Here is a 15,730-nt window from a genome sequence, read left to right on the forward strand (position 1 = left end):
GACATGTGGAGGAGGATTTGTAGAGTTGAACCAGTGAGACGCGAATTGGGCCTGGGCGATCAGCCAGTATTTCTCGAAGCTGGGAGCACCAAAGCCATCACTGTCCATTGGGGCAGTAAGTGTATCTAGTTTGAGGCGAACCGCGCCAGAGTGCCATAGGAATGTTATATTACAGCTTAGAGATTGGAAGAATTCTCTGCCGGGCCAAAGAGGAAGGTTTAGAAAGCGGTAAAGGCGTTGAGGAAGCACAATCATTAGGACGCAGATCGTGCCGGCTAGGGAGAGCGGAAGCTTAGCCCATCCCGAACATTTTAGCGAGTGTGGTCAAGTAGTTCTTAAAGTTAGACTAATACTAATTCAGGTTGTCGGGAAACCACTGCCCCCAGGTAAGTGAGTTCAGATTGAACCCAGGTGAACCCCATGAGGTTGGGTTTGGGAAGAGTGGCGTCGGTAAGAGGAAACGGTATAGATTTGGAGCAGTTTACCTTGAGACCAGATATCTGACCAAAGTGGACAACATCTTCGAGGATCGGGGCGAGGTTGTGTTCCGGTGAGTGAATAATAAGTAGGGAGTCATCAGCGTATAGGGATACTATGTCCGTGTGCACAGCATTCTCAGCCCCGATGAGTGAATCTGTCGTATCCCATCTGCTAGTGGCTCAATGGCTATGGCAAAGATAAAGGGGGAGAAATGGCACCCTTGTCTCGTGCCCAATGCGATATGGAAAGGTGTGCATCTGTCTTCAGTACGGACTCTGGCTATCGGAGTATAGTAATTGACCCACAACCAACAAAACAGGGACCGAAGTTACATTTAGCGAGCACCCACCAGAGATAATCCCATTAAACTGAGTCAAAAGCTTTTTGCATGTCGAGGGCCGCAGTTACTGCGTGGGTGTTGGGGTCAATTCTGCTTATGTTAAATAATCGAAGATTGAGACACGTGGATCTACCAGGGATGAATCCTGATTGATCTTGGTGAATAATGTGGGACATGTAGGGGGTCAAACGTAGGGCCAAGATTTTAGCATAATTTTTAACGTCACTGTTAATGAGGGCGAGAGGACCATATGATCCGCACTGGGTAGGGAGTTTGCCCAGTTTGAGTAGGACAGTTATGATGGCCTGGTTTGGCGCGCAGAGTAAAACCCAAAACAGACCTCACAAGCAAGAAATGGTGAAAAAAGACCAGGGCCCTTTTGACAAAATGGGCGCAATACTGCAGTTGAGGATTAAGCCTGCAGTAAAAAGGCACAATGGTAGGAAAATTAAACCACTGTCACCAGCCATTAAATGTAGTGAGGGTAACAAAAAATGTTACAAGTGGGAAAAGGGGATACTAAGTAATCCCCCCCCCTTCACTACTTCCAAATAAGATGGGTTGTACTGGACCTACTTAGGAAAGACAAGTAAAGTCAATTTTACTTAACTCCTCTTGGGAACAGTAGTTTACCCAAGAGCAGGTATTTAAATCTTAGGAGAAATCCAAAAGGACTGCTCTGACACTACTGTAGGTGCAACGTGTCAATACAAAAGGTAGATGCCTATGGAGTGTCAGACTTCAAAACCAAAAGAAACAGATTCCAGATCAAAAATACGAGAGATTGAGAAAAAGTTCTCACTCCAGGTCCAGCAAAAGCGCCGAGGGTCTCTAAGGTTGAAGGGTATTCACACAGAAATGAGACTTGTCCCCAACATCAACCCCCACAACACTCCATAGGTTGGCGTATGCTAGTCCCACAAAAGAAAAGCTAATTAAGATGGGAGTCATTTTATTATTCTTGTTAACAGTAGCTCACCCAAGACAATGTAATTGAACATCAAGTGAAGTCCAAGGTACCACAGTGGCACTGCACAAAAGGTGCTGTGTCAACGCAAAAAAGCAAATGCCTATGGAGTTTACCAGACTCCATTAAACAGTAAGAAACAAACATCCTAGTCAGAAAAAAAAAAACGCATGAGAAAAGTCCCACTCAGGAGTAAAACTAAAAAACCTACAGTGCAGCAAGAGATCTGTGGGCCTCTAAGGTTAAAGAGAAATTGGCACAAATGAAAATTCTACCTAACCGACCTCTTGCCACTGCTATCTTGAATTGGGTTGGCTACAGCTCACCAGAGTGGTACCTGTCACAAAATAGGTTGGCCTTCTATACATCTGTCCACCGGGCCAAACTATAGCAAATCAGTCCGAGCATGCAGCACTTGCCTGCTTTGCTTCACCTGTTATTTACAGATGTATATGTAGTGAATCCAATGGCGATTGCATATAATTATATTAGAGTGTTTTGTGATCATACTACCTGCTAGATTAATTTTTCAGTGTGTTCAGGATTTAAATAACTTTTTTTAACTGTCTAAATTGAAATAGTGCGCCATTGTCTGGACTCAGAGGGCCCCTGACCCCACTCACTGACACCGACTCCTCGCCACTACCTCGATTGGGTTTTGGCTAACCTCTGGGATCCATGTTCTTAACTAGGGTGGCCTATGTCCACCTGCAAGATTCTACTAAAAATCCATATCAAATCACTTATTGTTCATTGGTTACTCTAACACACTGTCTGAAAGAAGTCAAAGAAGTAATGTAAGGCAGTTGAGTCCAGAACAGTGAAGGCTATGGATGCATCCCTTCCGCCCCCGATTCAATTACTTTGGGTAGTGCACAGGTCTGTACCCTCTTCCTGTAAGTGTTGGGGAGAGTTTTCAGTTTGTGCCAATTCCCCTTAACCTTAGAGACCGTTAGCTCTTTTGCATGCATCTGTGATTTGATTTTTTTAACGCCTTGAGTAATACTTTTTGCCACTTATGTTTTTTCTGACTTGGCTTTTTAATGGTTTAATGAAGCCTGGTAAACTCCATAGGCATCTGCATTTTGCCTTGGGGCACAGTACCCTCTGCAGTGCCACTGAATGTTCAAATACATTTCTTGGGTGAAATACCGTTCAAGAACAGTGCGATAACTTATCTTACTTTCCTTTTCTGGGTCCAGCACACACCACCCTATGTGGAGTGCTGGGGGTTACATAGTAACTTTTCCCCCCCCACCTCATGTAACTTTGTTAAACTAACTTGAATGGCTGGTGTCAGCGGTTACTATTACTACCTTTTCTTCAGGGTACTTGCAGGCAGATTCCTCCGCTGCAGTACAGCACCCATGGGTGACCATTTTTCCAAAATGGCCCACCTCTGCCCCCCCCCCCCCTGCCTGGACGAAACCAGTTCCAACTGGGCAGGTGGCTGTACTAGTGGACAACACACCCTTTCCCCCCCCCACCCCTATGTGACGGCTGTAGGGCTGTGAATGAATGGGACATCGCATAAAAGGTGAGGCCTCTGGGACGACAGGCAGAGTCGACCACTGGAACATCATATCAGACGGAGAGGACGAGACACCAGCAGCACTTTCCAGGACCGCAGCAGCACTGGTGAAGCTTTGCGGACCCCTTTTTCGTTTCAACAGTGAAGATCTGTGCAGGACTACTTCCTCCCTTGGGCTGGTGGGACCAACTAGCCTCAAGACCTGCTTCATTTTGGCTCATCTCCCAGCTTGCTGCGACTTTCCTAGGTTGCACAATTCCAATGACCAGAGACCCCTGTCCATTATCAAGTGCATAGTCTTCCCGAGATCGATCTGGCCAAAACTTTGTGGGCACCTTAAAGGACCTCCATAAGCAGGAAATCTTCATTCAGAGTCCCCTCAACAGAGTCCAGGACCGAGGGACTGAGGAAACTCCAACCGAAGTTTAGTTTGTTTGGCACTGAGAAATAGGCACCAATACAACAGCCGCGGAATCGTGTGCAATCCATTGCTGCAAAGCCCCTCTACAGAGTGCTACCGCAGAAGCCCGCCAAACATCCTCCCTTTCGTCACCACAACCAATGACAAGGCATAAGGGTCTCCATCACTGCATCAGGAAGGCATCCAGCTGGAACCTCTTCAAATTCTCAGGTACTGTGGGGCTTGCTGCTTGTAGTGCCCCGACTTGCGAAGTACTATTTTACCCCGTTTGGAGTTGACCTGAAATCACAAGTGCAGGCCTTCCAGCTTGTGCTCCATCAAGTGGGATCTCCTTGAGCTCCAGTGATTTTTCTGAGGAAAGCTGCATCAGAACTGGAACTGTCCCCACTGACTTTGGCTGTCCTGGCTCCCTAAAGGCACCTTTCTGAACCCTACTGGCTTTGGCAGTGCGTGTTCCCTAACAGGTTTTAATTGTTGACACTTCTTGCTGGGATAAAAGACTGCCTACATCCCTCTGGGAGAAACTCACTATTGAACCGAAAGGGTGTTCTACTTTGACTAACCATTTTCCCTCCTCATCCCAATTTTGTAATGTGAACAAAAATGAGTGCTAATAAGGACCTTGATTGATTTCACTATGTGCTGGAATATGTGTACCATAGAAAAGAATCTATCACCTGCATTATTGGTTCTTGTTCAAATGAATTCTATCTTCCATTGCATGTTAACATTAGTTACTGCTGGTTTTAATAATCTAAATTATTTAATAAAACTGAGTGTATAAGTGTATACACTTGGTGCCCGTTTACTAATTTAATTGTACTATTCTACAGCTCACATTACCACTCGTAAAATAAGCCTGGCTGCTCAGTCACTCTACCAACTTGTGTAGTACATTTATTATTTTCTCTTTTCTTTTATAATGCATGCCTATATCAAAAGTTGGGTCAGTCTAATACCTAGAGAAGTCTTGTAAAGTCCCACACCAGTTGAACTTTACAAAATCTTACCCAATGCTGGTAATCAATATCCCCAATAGCAAGGGCTAAAGGAGATGGGGAATGGAGTACCACAAGCATGTTTTAGCTGGCAACTACCATCTTTAAGGAAAGGAATGGTCATTTAATTCAGACTTGAATCCCTATCACAGAGGGATGTTCAAGTATCAAAAAAGTTGCCCTTTGTTAACTACTTAGATCTCCTACCTTAATTATTTCCACAAGCTGGTCAACTCCGCTATCGCCAGGGAAGATGGGCTGACCCAGCAGCAGCTCTGCAAGCACACAGCCCGCCGACCATATATCTGATTAAAAAAAAAAAAGAGACAGCCGTAAGGTCCACTATTGAAGGTAAAACTTAACGCCCTTAGTCATTTCAGAACATGTCTCCCCAATAAGCACAATAATCTGCACTCATTAACAAACTGCCAACAGCTTCACAGCCTTCCTCCCCCAACCCCCAGTTCAGCAGTTACCCCTTCCAACTCAAGGATTCCCATCAACAGACGTTTTATACCTACACACAAGTGAAGCTGGTCATTGAGTGGAACATAGACTAGCTAGTCTGCAAGCAAGAACACCCTGGTGTTTTCTTGGAGGCATAGTTTCGACTGATCCCTTTCCCCACCCCCTTCTAGTTCATCCTCTTCATTTACTGCCTACCTTTACCCACCCCATCTGCACCTTGCCTCTTTCTGGTGTCTCCCTTTATCGAGATTCTACGTACCCATCGGTTTGCTCTCTTCTGCAATTCTTACTCCCAGACTGCAAGTCACTCCTGTTCATTTACATTGCTGACCCCAATGCTTCTATAAATAACAAAAGTTTATGGTGCCAACTTCTCTCAATAGTGCCTCTGAACATCAATTCCTGTGATCCTTTTTGGGTTCTTGCTCTCATTTCTTACCTAAGGAACAAGTTACTTACCTGTAACTGTTGTTCTCCAGCATGGGTCTGGCATGGATTCACATGCTCATGAATATTCCCCGTCAGGCTGGGAATCCTCAGTAAAGAAAAAATCAATATCAGTTTAGTTTCTGATCTGTCTTTCGTAGTAGTAACCAATCACTGATCTCTGCGTCATACTGACCACAGCCAATGACTGCCCTCTACCTAAGCCCCGCCTCTGGCAGCCATCTTCAGATTTGGTAGCACGTGAAGTGGCAGTATGACCAAGTGAAGAGCCGCAGAGGGGTAGGCGGGAGGGTTCGCATGTGAATCCATGCCAGACCCATGCTGGAGAACAACAGTTACAGGTAAGTAACTTGTTCCTTCTCCAGCATGGGGTCTGGCATGGATTCACATGCTCATGAATATAAGAATAAATAGCAGTACACACATGCACAACCACGGGTGGTGGCAAAAGGCTAAACATTAAGCAATACAAAAACTCAACATTAAGCATCTCTTACCTCCTCACCAGGCTCACCTTAAGCGAACAGGTTGCGCAGCACTGCTTGGCCGACCCTGGACTCCTCCCTGGAATCCCGTTCGACGCAGTAGAATCTCGTGAAGGTGTGCGTCAACCTCCACGTAGCAGCCCTGCAGATGTCCAGCAGGGGCACACCAGATAAGAACACCGTAGTAGCAGCGATCGCTCTGGTCGAATGGGCTCTCGGACGGCCTGGCAGCAGTCGGTTAGCCAACCGGTGACAGTGCATGATGCAGCCGGAGAGCCATCTGGAAATAGAAGACTTCGAGAGCGCCTTCCCTTGATTCACAGGTCCAAAGTTCACGAACAGCTGTGATGTCCTCCGGAAACTCTTCATGCGGTCCACGTAGAACTTCAGCGCTCTAGCCACATCCAGCGAGTGCAAAGTCCTCTCGGCCGGCGACGAAGGAGACGGGAAGAAAACAGGTAACACCAAGGGCTCGTTAAGATGGAAGTCCGACGGCACCTTGGGCATAAAGGAGGGGTGCGTCCTAAGCACCACCCTCGAGGCATGGAAAGTCAAGTACGGCGCTTTGCAGGATAGGGCCTGGATCTCTCCCACTCCTCGTGCGGAGGTAATGGCCACCAGGAACGCAGTCTTCCACGACACAAACTTCATCGGTGCGGAGTGCATCGGCTCGAATGGGGGCCCCATGAGCCTGGTCAGCACCATGTTAAGCTCCCATGCCGGGGCCGGGGCCTTCACCGGCGGGAACGACCGGAACAGTCCTTTCATAAACTCTTTTACCAGTCGATGGGACCACAGGGACGTCTGTCCTGTGGTTCTAGTATATCTGGAGATCGTCGCCAGATGAATCTTAATGGAGGCATGGGCTAGCCCAGCCTTTGCCAGCGATAGTAGGTACGGCAACACTTGAGGGGCCGTACTCCGTAGGGGGTTGATCTTCTGTGCTCGGCGCCAGATAGAGAACCTCTTCCACTTATGACCGTAGCATTTGAGAGTCGAGGGCACCCTGGCCTTTGCAAGAACCTCTCTGCAATTGGCCGGTATATCGTAGCCTCCAAACTCTAGCGCCGCAGGAGCCAAGCCTGCAGGTTCAGCGACGCCGGGTCGTGGTGGAAGATGGCACCTCCTTCTCTGGAGAGAAGGTCCGCGTCCGCCGACAGCTTGATGGGAGGGGACGTTGACAAGTCCAGAAGGTCCGGGAACCAGATCTGCCTCGGCCACGCCGGTGTGACGAGGATCATCCTGCACCGGGACCTCTTGAGCTGGCTGATGAGTCGAAGCAGCAACGGCAACGGAGGGAACGCATACAGGTATAGGCCGTCCCAGGGGAACGAGAACGCATCGCCCATGCTTCTCGGCAGGGGAAACCTGCTGGCGAACCTCTTGCACTTCGAGTTTGTCGCTGTTGCGAACAGGTCGATTTGGGGTTTGCCCCATCGTCGGAAGAGTTGATCCACCTGATCCTGGCGCAGTTCCCACTCGTGACACGCACGCAGCTCCCTGCTGAGCGAGTCGGCAATGGTGTTGCTTTCTCCTACCAGGTGGAAGGGAACCAGGAACATCCCCTGGGCGACAGCCCAGTACCACAGATCCTGTGCCTCCTTGGATAGGGCTGGGATCTGGTGCCTCCCTGCTTCTGTATGTAAAACATTGTCTGTGAAGATCCGCACCACCATGCCCTTGAGCAACGGGAGGAACGATTTGAGAGCCCAGAACACGGCTCTGAGTTCCAGGACGTTGATGTGCAGGAGCCTCTCCTCCGGGAGCCAGAGGCCTCTTGCGTGGAGATCTCCGGTGTGGGCGCCCCAACCTTCCAGGGAGGCGTCCGTCGTCACCGTCTCCTGGTACGCCGGCGTCTGAAAGTCCTTGCCCGGCGCTCGAACGCCCCACCACTGGATCGCCTGCCGGAACGCCTCGTTGAGGGGGACCCTGTCTTCGAAGGTGCCCATCGCCTGTATCCAACGGGCGTCGAGAAATTCTTGAAGAGGGCGCATCCGTAGTCTGCATAGGCGCACCAGGTAGATGCAAGAGGACATCATCCCCAGGAGGGACTTGATGGAACTCACCCTGGCCACGTCCGTGGCTAGCAGGCGCTGCACTTTGCCTAGAATGGTCTTCGTCCGCTCTTCCGACGGGGCCGCCAGGCGCCTCACTGTATCGAGCTTCGCTCCCAGAAACAGGGCCACCTGCGACGGCACCAGGTGGGACTTTGGGTAGTTTATGGCGAATCCCAGGTCTGTGATTAGCTGGACCGTCCTCGCAGTGTGTTCGACGGCGAGTTCCCTCGTCCTTGAGCGGATGAGCCAGTCGTCCAGGTAGGGGTAGACGTGAATCCCCTGCAGGCGCAGCCGCGCCGCCACTGGTGCTAGGCACTTGGTAAAGACCCTGGGGGCCGACTTCAATCCGAACGGCAGTGCTCTGAATTGGCAGTGGCGTCCCTGGACGAACCTGAGGAACTTTCGGTGACTTTTGAGGATGGGAACGTGGAAGTAAGCATCCTCCAGGTCCGACGACGATAGAAAATCGCCTTCCTCCAGCTGTCCCAGTACGTGCTGGAGGGTGATCATCCTGAACTTTTGTGATCTGATTTATTTGTTCAAACGACGAAGGTCCAGGATGGGGCCCCAGCCGCCCGTCTTCTTCCTGACGAGGAAGTACCTTGAGTACACCCCGGAGCCTCTTCGGGGCAAGCTCGATGGCGCCTTTCCTGAGCATCGCCCGTACTTCCAACAGCAGTTGCGGGACGTGATTTTCCTTCCTGGCCACAGGTGGAACTTGAGGGCACTTCTTCAGGAATTCGATAGTGTCCCCTTGCCAGGGTATCCAGCACCCAACGGTCGGTGGAGATGGACTTCCACACGCTGACGAAATCCGTCAGCCGGCCTCGCACCGGGGTGTGTCGGTGGGGGCCCGAGACCACGGCCGGTACAGTCCTGCTTGGAGGTGGTGGCCTTGCCGCCCTGGCCACCTTGCCGACGGCGGTGAGGCGCTCCCTGCTTGCCGCAACCCCTGTAGGCCTCCTGAGACGAGGAGCGTGCCGCCTGGCGGTAGGACGAGCCACCGCTGGATCCCTTGGAGGCACCCGGTCTGCCTCCGGAGCTCCGAAAGGGCCGTCGTTGCTGAAGGGCTCCTAGGGCGCGGGCCGTGTCCGTTTCTATGGCTTGGAGGGATTCGTCCACCGCCTTCCCGAACAAGTTGCTGCCGAACGGCATGTCCAACACCATGGTCTGGATGTCCTGACGGAAGTCGGTCGCCCGGAGCCAACGCAGTATCGGCAATATCGGTTGCCACCGTTATGGCGTGGTCCGACGCCACCTCGCCCTCTTGTAGTATTTCCAGGGCCTCGGACCTCGTCGTCCGGTAGGAAGTCCAATATGGGGGCCAGCTTAAACCAGAGCTCCCTGTCGTAACGGGCCACGATCGCCAGGGCGTTGGCCGCTTTGATCGTCGTCGCCGCCGAAATGACCCGCCGCCCCATGGCGCCCAACTTCTTTCCCTCGCCGTCCGGCGGGGAATTCGACGTCGAAGCTCCTGACCCCGGCGCTTTCTTCTTCGCCGCCGAGACGACCGAGTCTGGCGTTGGCTGGGCCTTGAGGCACAGGGGAGCAGTTTCGGGGACCCGGTACTTCTTCTCGTACCGGTCCCGTTTGGCTGGTGCAGTGGAGGGGTTTTTGAGGACCGACAGGCCCTCCTCCCAGATGTCATCGATTAGGGGCACCGCGATGACCGTCTTCCTCTTGGCCTCCCGGCACTGATAGAGGAAACCTTCCTTTTTCTGCTCCTCCGGGCAGAGCTGGAACAATTCCTGGCGATCATGGCGTGGAATGAGCCAATCTCGTCGGGCGGCGAGGCCCTTGCAACGGGAGACCCGTTTAGTCGTCGCCCTCAGAACCCGTCGTCGAGCCCAACGCACCGTCATCTCCCGACTCGTGGGAGGATGAGGAGGGAACTGCAGGCCTCAAGGGGGCGAGCGGAGGAGAGGGTTGGGTCCTCCGTCGTTTATTCTGAGGACTTCCCGACGGGCCAGGTTGCGCGTCCTCCGGCCTGGGCCATGGGAATCTCGTCCTTATCTCAGAGCATAAGGACTGGATGGCAGACAAAATGGCCGCCGAGCCATCCTGAGGCCTAGGGTCCGGCTGTGCCGGAAGGGAAGGCCGCTCTTCCTCACCATCGTCTTCCTCGGTTATCTCCCGAGCATTCTTCCTGACGGGATCGAACCTTCTCGAATTGGACTTCGAGGTTCCTCACGGCCTCGGTCAGTTCCTCCTCCGAGGCTGACTGAGCTCGAGGAGGGCACCGTGCCCCACCTCGCTTCTTACATCATGGCGGCCACGACGATGGGCTGAAAAGAGGATTGCCTCCTTGGCGGCAGGGAAATTCTAGTCCCGGAGGCAGACTCCACTGGCGGTGTCTCTGCCGGCTTGGCCAGAGTCGCCGCAATAGCCTCGATAGAGGCCTTCGCCTGCTGGGTAGGGGCCTTCACCAACTTAGGTGCGTCCCGGGCCTTCTCCTTCGGGGGAGGGGCGACGCCTCGCACCCCCTCTTCCGAGATCGGACAGGGCTTCTCCCGAAGCTTACCCGGGGTCTCGGACTTTCTCTTCCCCGAACGTTGGCTCGTGGTTGACGGTGCCGGGGAAGGTGCGCCCTGCCTGGCGACCGAAGAGCCCGACCTTTCGGCGCTCCTGGAGCCAGCGGACTCGCGGCGCTTGGCCTGGTGTTGGGCCCCCGTCGCCGGGGCGCCCGCACAGGACTTAGAAGCCCGCTCGGACCCTTTCTTCTCCTCACCCGTCGAGCCCTTCTCCAACCAGCTTGCGAGACGGGATAGATGGTCCCTCATGGTCCGCTCCGACAAGTTCTTGCAGAACTGGCAGTCCTTCTCTACATGAGTCTTGTCCCCATGAAGACAGTAGAGGCATCGCGGATGTTCGTCTTCCTTAAACACATTCTGTAGCCCGCATCCAGGGGAGCTGCGAAACAGCTTGGGTCCGGGCGACGAACTCGCATCGTGGGCCATCTCGAAGTAGGCCACAAATCTTCTGTAATCCTCCAAGAAGTTGATTCGACGAAATCTTCACCCTTGAGGGGCGTAGGAAAATCCTGCAAAGGGTAGCCATTAACGGGAGTAGAAACGGTGGAGCTTGAGGCTCAATTAACTGGAAAAATGTGAACATTCACCTGAAAAAACGCGAAACACGCAGTAAAAGCTCGAGAGCTAAGCACGAGGACTCCCAACACTTGAACGTGCGGTAAAAATCTGAAGATGGCTGCCAGAGGCGGGGCTTACGTAGAGGGCAGTCATTGGCTGTGGTCAGTATGACGCAGAGATCAGTGATTGGTTACTACTACGAAAGACAGATCAGAAACGAAACTGATACTGATTTTTTCTTTACCGAGGATTCCCAGCCTGACGGGGAATATTCATGAGCATGTGAATCCATGCCAGACCCCATGCTGGAGAAATACATTTTCACCTTTATGTTCTTTAGACCTACTCAACTTCACCCATGATAATTTTTACCCTAAGCGTTTTCTGCCCTTTTCTAATGTCTGTTAGCCCTTCACTGTGTCCCCCCCCACTTAGTACCAGATACATTAAGCTCAATTATTTCAGTTATCTTATAACGGTTAGTCTATAAAAAAAATAATTAAAAAAAAAAAAAAAAAAAAAATAAAATCACACTTCGTAATGACCACCAACCAAACATGCAGACTCATCCAAAATATTACTGTACTGGTGGACAAAACAATTACGCACCTATGTTTGATGTGTAGTCTGTGGCACCAAAAATTAGCTCTGGGGCCCGGTAGTAACGTGAACAGATATACGATACATTTGGCTCCCCTCGCACCAGCTGCTTCGCACTAGATGAACAAGGAAGCAATGTAAAGTAAGAAAAGGCCAACATCTACAGGAAACATATCCAACAGAGCTTGTAAACATTTGCATACTGATGGCTGCCCTAGGTCAGGAATAAGATTAATAAACCTCAAGAAACATCTGCCATTTATGTTCCAACAGAGTATTAACTCCAAATAACATCCATGTTTAAGGCCAGCGCCATTTTACGTTATTTACTGAAAGAAGCACCATTTTGTGGCAGGGTAAATAATTGTCCTTTTAATTTATAGGTTTCAAACACTGGTGAGTTACTGATCAAGATAGTTACCATTTCTTTTCTGGCAGGCGATTGGTAGGGAGAATATTCAGTTTGTGCTAATTCCCTTTAACCATAGAGACCCCCCCCCAGCCCTTTGCTGGAATCTGGGACCTATAACCTCCTGAGTGGGCCTTTTTGCCACCCAGTCATGCCTTTTTTTACCGACTAAGATTTTGTGTTCCTTGTGTTTTAATGGAGTCTGGTGTTGGGTAAGATTTTCATAGTAATGATAAATCTTCCTGACCTGTGTCAGCCCCAGAACTTTTTGATTTTACTGGTGGATTATTTTTCCTTATAACTCAAGAGCGAAACTTTTACCACACTCAGAATCTTTTACTCTTTATGGGTGTCATTTGGAGGACTCCATGGTGTCTTTTTAAAGTTATCCTCCGCACCATGCCCTGCCGGTAGGGTGAGAAGGCCCAGAGTCACATACAGGCTCAGACATGATCATGGGTCCCGAAACAGTATTGACCTCAGACCACTCTTGTAGGCGCTGAGCCCTCAGCAGACTGCCAGTGTTAGGACAGTTTTTCTGAAGTCCAACTAAAGGCTTAGTACAACCATTCAACTGAGACAGTACAAGACTCCACTCTTAGTATAAGGCTGTACCACCAGAGTATATGGTAGCTTAGACCGAGCAGCCAGGCTTATCTTAGGAGGGGCTGTAGGAAAGTACACTGAACCTGTAGTACACCAAGGATTCAAATAGAAACACTTACAAAACCAAAGTATTATACAAAATAAAGATTATAAATTAAAGGCCAAGTTAAGTCTTGGTCAAGTACTGTTATAGAGTTCAACATTTATAAAAAATAAAAATGATTGCATGTACAGACCAAAGCAAACACTTTACAGTAATTCTAGGGAAATCAGACCTTACACATTTAGTATACGCCCCACCTATTCACAAGGAGTACGATATGCATTCCTTACTGCAATAGCATTTCTGATTGGATCTGCTTAGATTCACATGCTGTGCGGATAGACCAACATCTAGGAGGTAATCGCAGAGTATTGCATCTTGTCTTTCGAGGATAGAAAGGGGACATCGACATGGGCGTGTTTGTAACACGATCCCCAACGTGACGTGAACCCAAAATCCCTCACGCGTCGAGGTACCTCTGGTTGTGTTATTTCTGCCGTGAGGGAACCTTATGACTAACGCGAGTACAGCGAGAGAATAGTAAGATGTCTATGTTCCCTCTACTCCGAGCGGGGAGGAAGGGTGGGCGCATGTGAATCCAAGCAGATACAATCAGAAATTATATTACAGTAAGTAATGCATGTCTTCTGATGCTTGTGAATCTGCTTAGAATCACATGTGCATAGACTAGCTAGCAGTACCCAGAGTTGGAGGTGGGGTGTGAGAAGGAACAGTATTACAGAGATGTCTTAGTAGTGCTTGTCCCACCTAAGAATCAGACCTAGAGTGAGTATCTAGGCAGTAGTGTTTTGTAAAGGTGTGTATAGAACTCCAGGTTGCTGCTTTGCATATGGACACAAGGGGAACATTTTTGCGATGAATGCTATGGAAACCCCAGTGCCGAGGGGAGTGTGCTCTAGGCTTAAGGGCAGATCTCTCTTGGCAAGAGTTTAGCAGAGAGTGATGCAATTTACAATCTACTTTCAGATGGCCGACTTGGGAGACGGGGTCCCCTTCTCTACCAGCCGCCAATGAAAAAAAAACTGATCCGCCTTTTAGTGGTGTCGTCTTTTCCAGATAATATAGGACTGCCCTGCGCACATCAAGTGTGTGAAGGCTTTCTGCCACGTTAGTGGGGTTCTGGAAGAAGGTGGGTAGTTCTATTGATTGGTTGACATGGAACTTTGAAATGAACTTAGGCGCAAACCTTAGGCGAATGAGCAAAACCACCTTATCTTTGTGAATTGTGACAAATGGGTCTTGCACTGAAAGGGACTTTAATTCACCGACTTCTTAATGAAGTGACTGCCGCTAGGAAGTCTGTCTTGCAAGTGAGTGCTTTAAGGCTAGCCTTCTTCACAGGTTCAAAGGGAGATTATTCTAACGCATTTAGGTCCCATCCTGGAGCTGGGTTTGAAATTAGGGGATGAAGTATTTTAACCCCTTCCATAAATGCCTTGATCACAGATCTTCCAGCATGACACTTTTTTGGGATGTAGTGCGAGAAGTGCAGCTAGGTGGACCTTCAGGGAATAAAAAACCTGACCAGAGTCCAGTAGATTAGTCAGGTATAAGACAATGTGGGTTGAGCGCAGTCTATGGGATTGATGCTCTTAGAATGGTATCAGATAACAAAGTGTTTCCCTTTATTGGAGTAGCAATGTTTGGTGTTCAGCTTTCTAGCCTCTTTAAGAATGTCCATGCAGCTGAGGAAGTTGGCGGTGCCCATACTACGATTTCAGAAGCCAGGCCGCTAAGTTAAGAGTTTATGGACAAGGATGTAGTGTGTTTCCATGGGTACTTGCAGTTACAAAGGCAACATTTAAAAAGGAGTCCTGTCCATAGCTCAGGTTAACAGCGACAGTAAAGAATGGAAAAGAGGGGAGAAGGAAATGCATTCTTGAAGACAGAACCCCAGGCCCCACTCGGACTACTGTGTAGGCCTAGCTGGAGGGCCGAGGCCACGCGGTTGACAGCCCTGACCAGAGCACCAGCTGCCGAAACTGCAGTCTTCAGCGAACTTCGGCGTTGGTTCTGAAGGTTAGAACACGCTCCCTCCCATATTAAGCTTGGCTGCTCAGTCTACAACTACCCTGAACTCAGGTGGTACAGCCTTATTCTAAGTAGAGTTTTGTACTGTTAAGGAGAATGTTCATTTTAGTGCTCAATTCCTCCCACCTTAGAGACCCCAGCTCTTTTGCTGGACTTTTAGGACTTTAATTTTAACCCGTGAGTGAGCCCTTTTTCTCACTCCTATGTTTTGACCTGATTTGCATTGTGTTTCCATCGTTTTTGGAGTATGACAAACTCCATAGGCATCTACTTTTTGTATGGCGACACGGTACATTCAGTGTCGGAGAAATCCTTCGGTTTTCTCATAAGGTTTCAATACATTTTCTAGTTTGAACTACTGTTTCCAAGAAATTCTAATTCACTTACCATAGTGGCTAACATACTTCTAGCCCTTTCCTCCGCACTGCATGGGTGCCCCTCGCTAGGGATGCGAGACCACCTTTTTCCCCAGAAAAATCTTCCCCTTTAAATTTAGAGGCGCGTGATTCTAAGATGGCCACGTAGAGGGAAGGTCGCTGTGCCCTGCGCTCCCGTCCGTTCTGTCACTGCCTGCCCGCCAGCCTTACTTGCAGCCCTCCCCGACACCCGGATTTGGCGGTGGGGGTCTCTGGAGCGGGGGTATGTCGTTGGGTCCAGTATGCGGCCCCGGGAGAAGTGGCCGGTAGCGGTGGCGATCAGGTGGCCTGTGCCCGACATCGCGTCTGATGTGGGAGGTG

General features: G+C 50.0%; 1 protein-coding gene across 1 annotated transcript in view; it reads right to left on the minus strand.

The window, feature by feature from the left end:
• Window positions 1-15,730, minus strand: part of GSK3A (glycogen synthase kinase 3 alpha) — a 368,950-nt gene that overhangs the window by 174,493 nt on the left and 178,727 nt on the right. The window contains exons 6-7 of the mRNA XM_069640953.1: window positions 11,893-11,999; window positions 4,945-5,042 (exon numbers count right to left, since the gene is read on the minus strand). Coding sequence (XP_069497054.1) covers window positions 4,945-5,042; window positions 11,893-11,999 — 205 coding nt within the window. The remainder of the gene's footprint in view (window positions 1-4,944; window positions 5,043-11,892; window positions 12,000-15,730) is intronic.

The sequence above is a fragment of the Ambystoma mexicanum genome, chromosome 1q (genome assembly GCF_040938575.1).
Source record: "Ambystoma mexicanum isolate Mex_15411 chromosome 1q, UKY_AmexF1_1, whole genome shotgun sequence".
NCBI lineage: Eukaryota > Metazoa > Chordata > Amphibia > Caudata > Ambystomatidae > Ambystoma > Ambystoma mexicanum.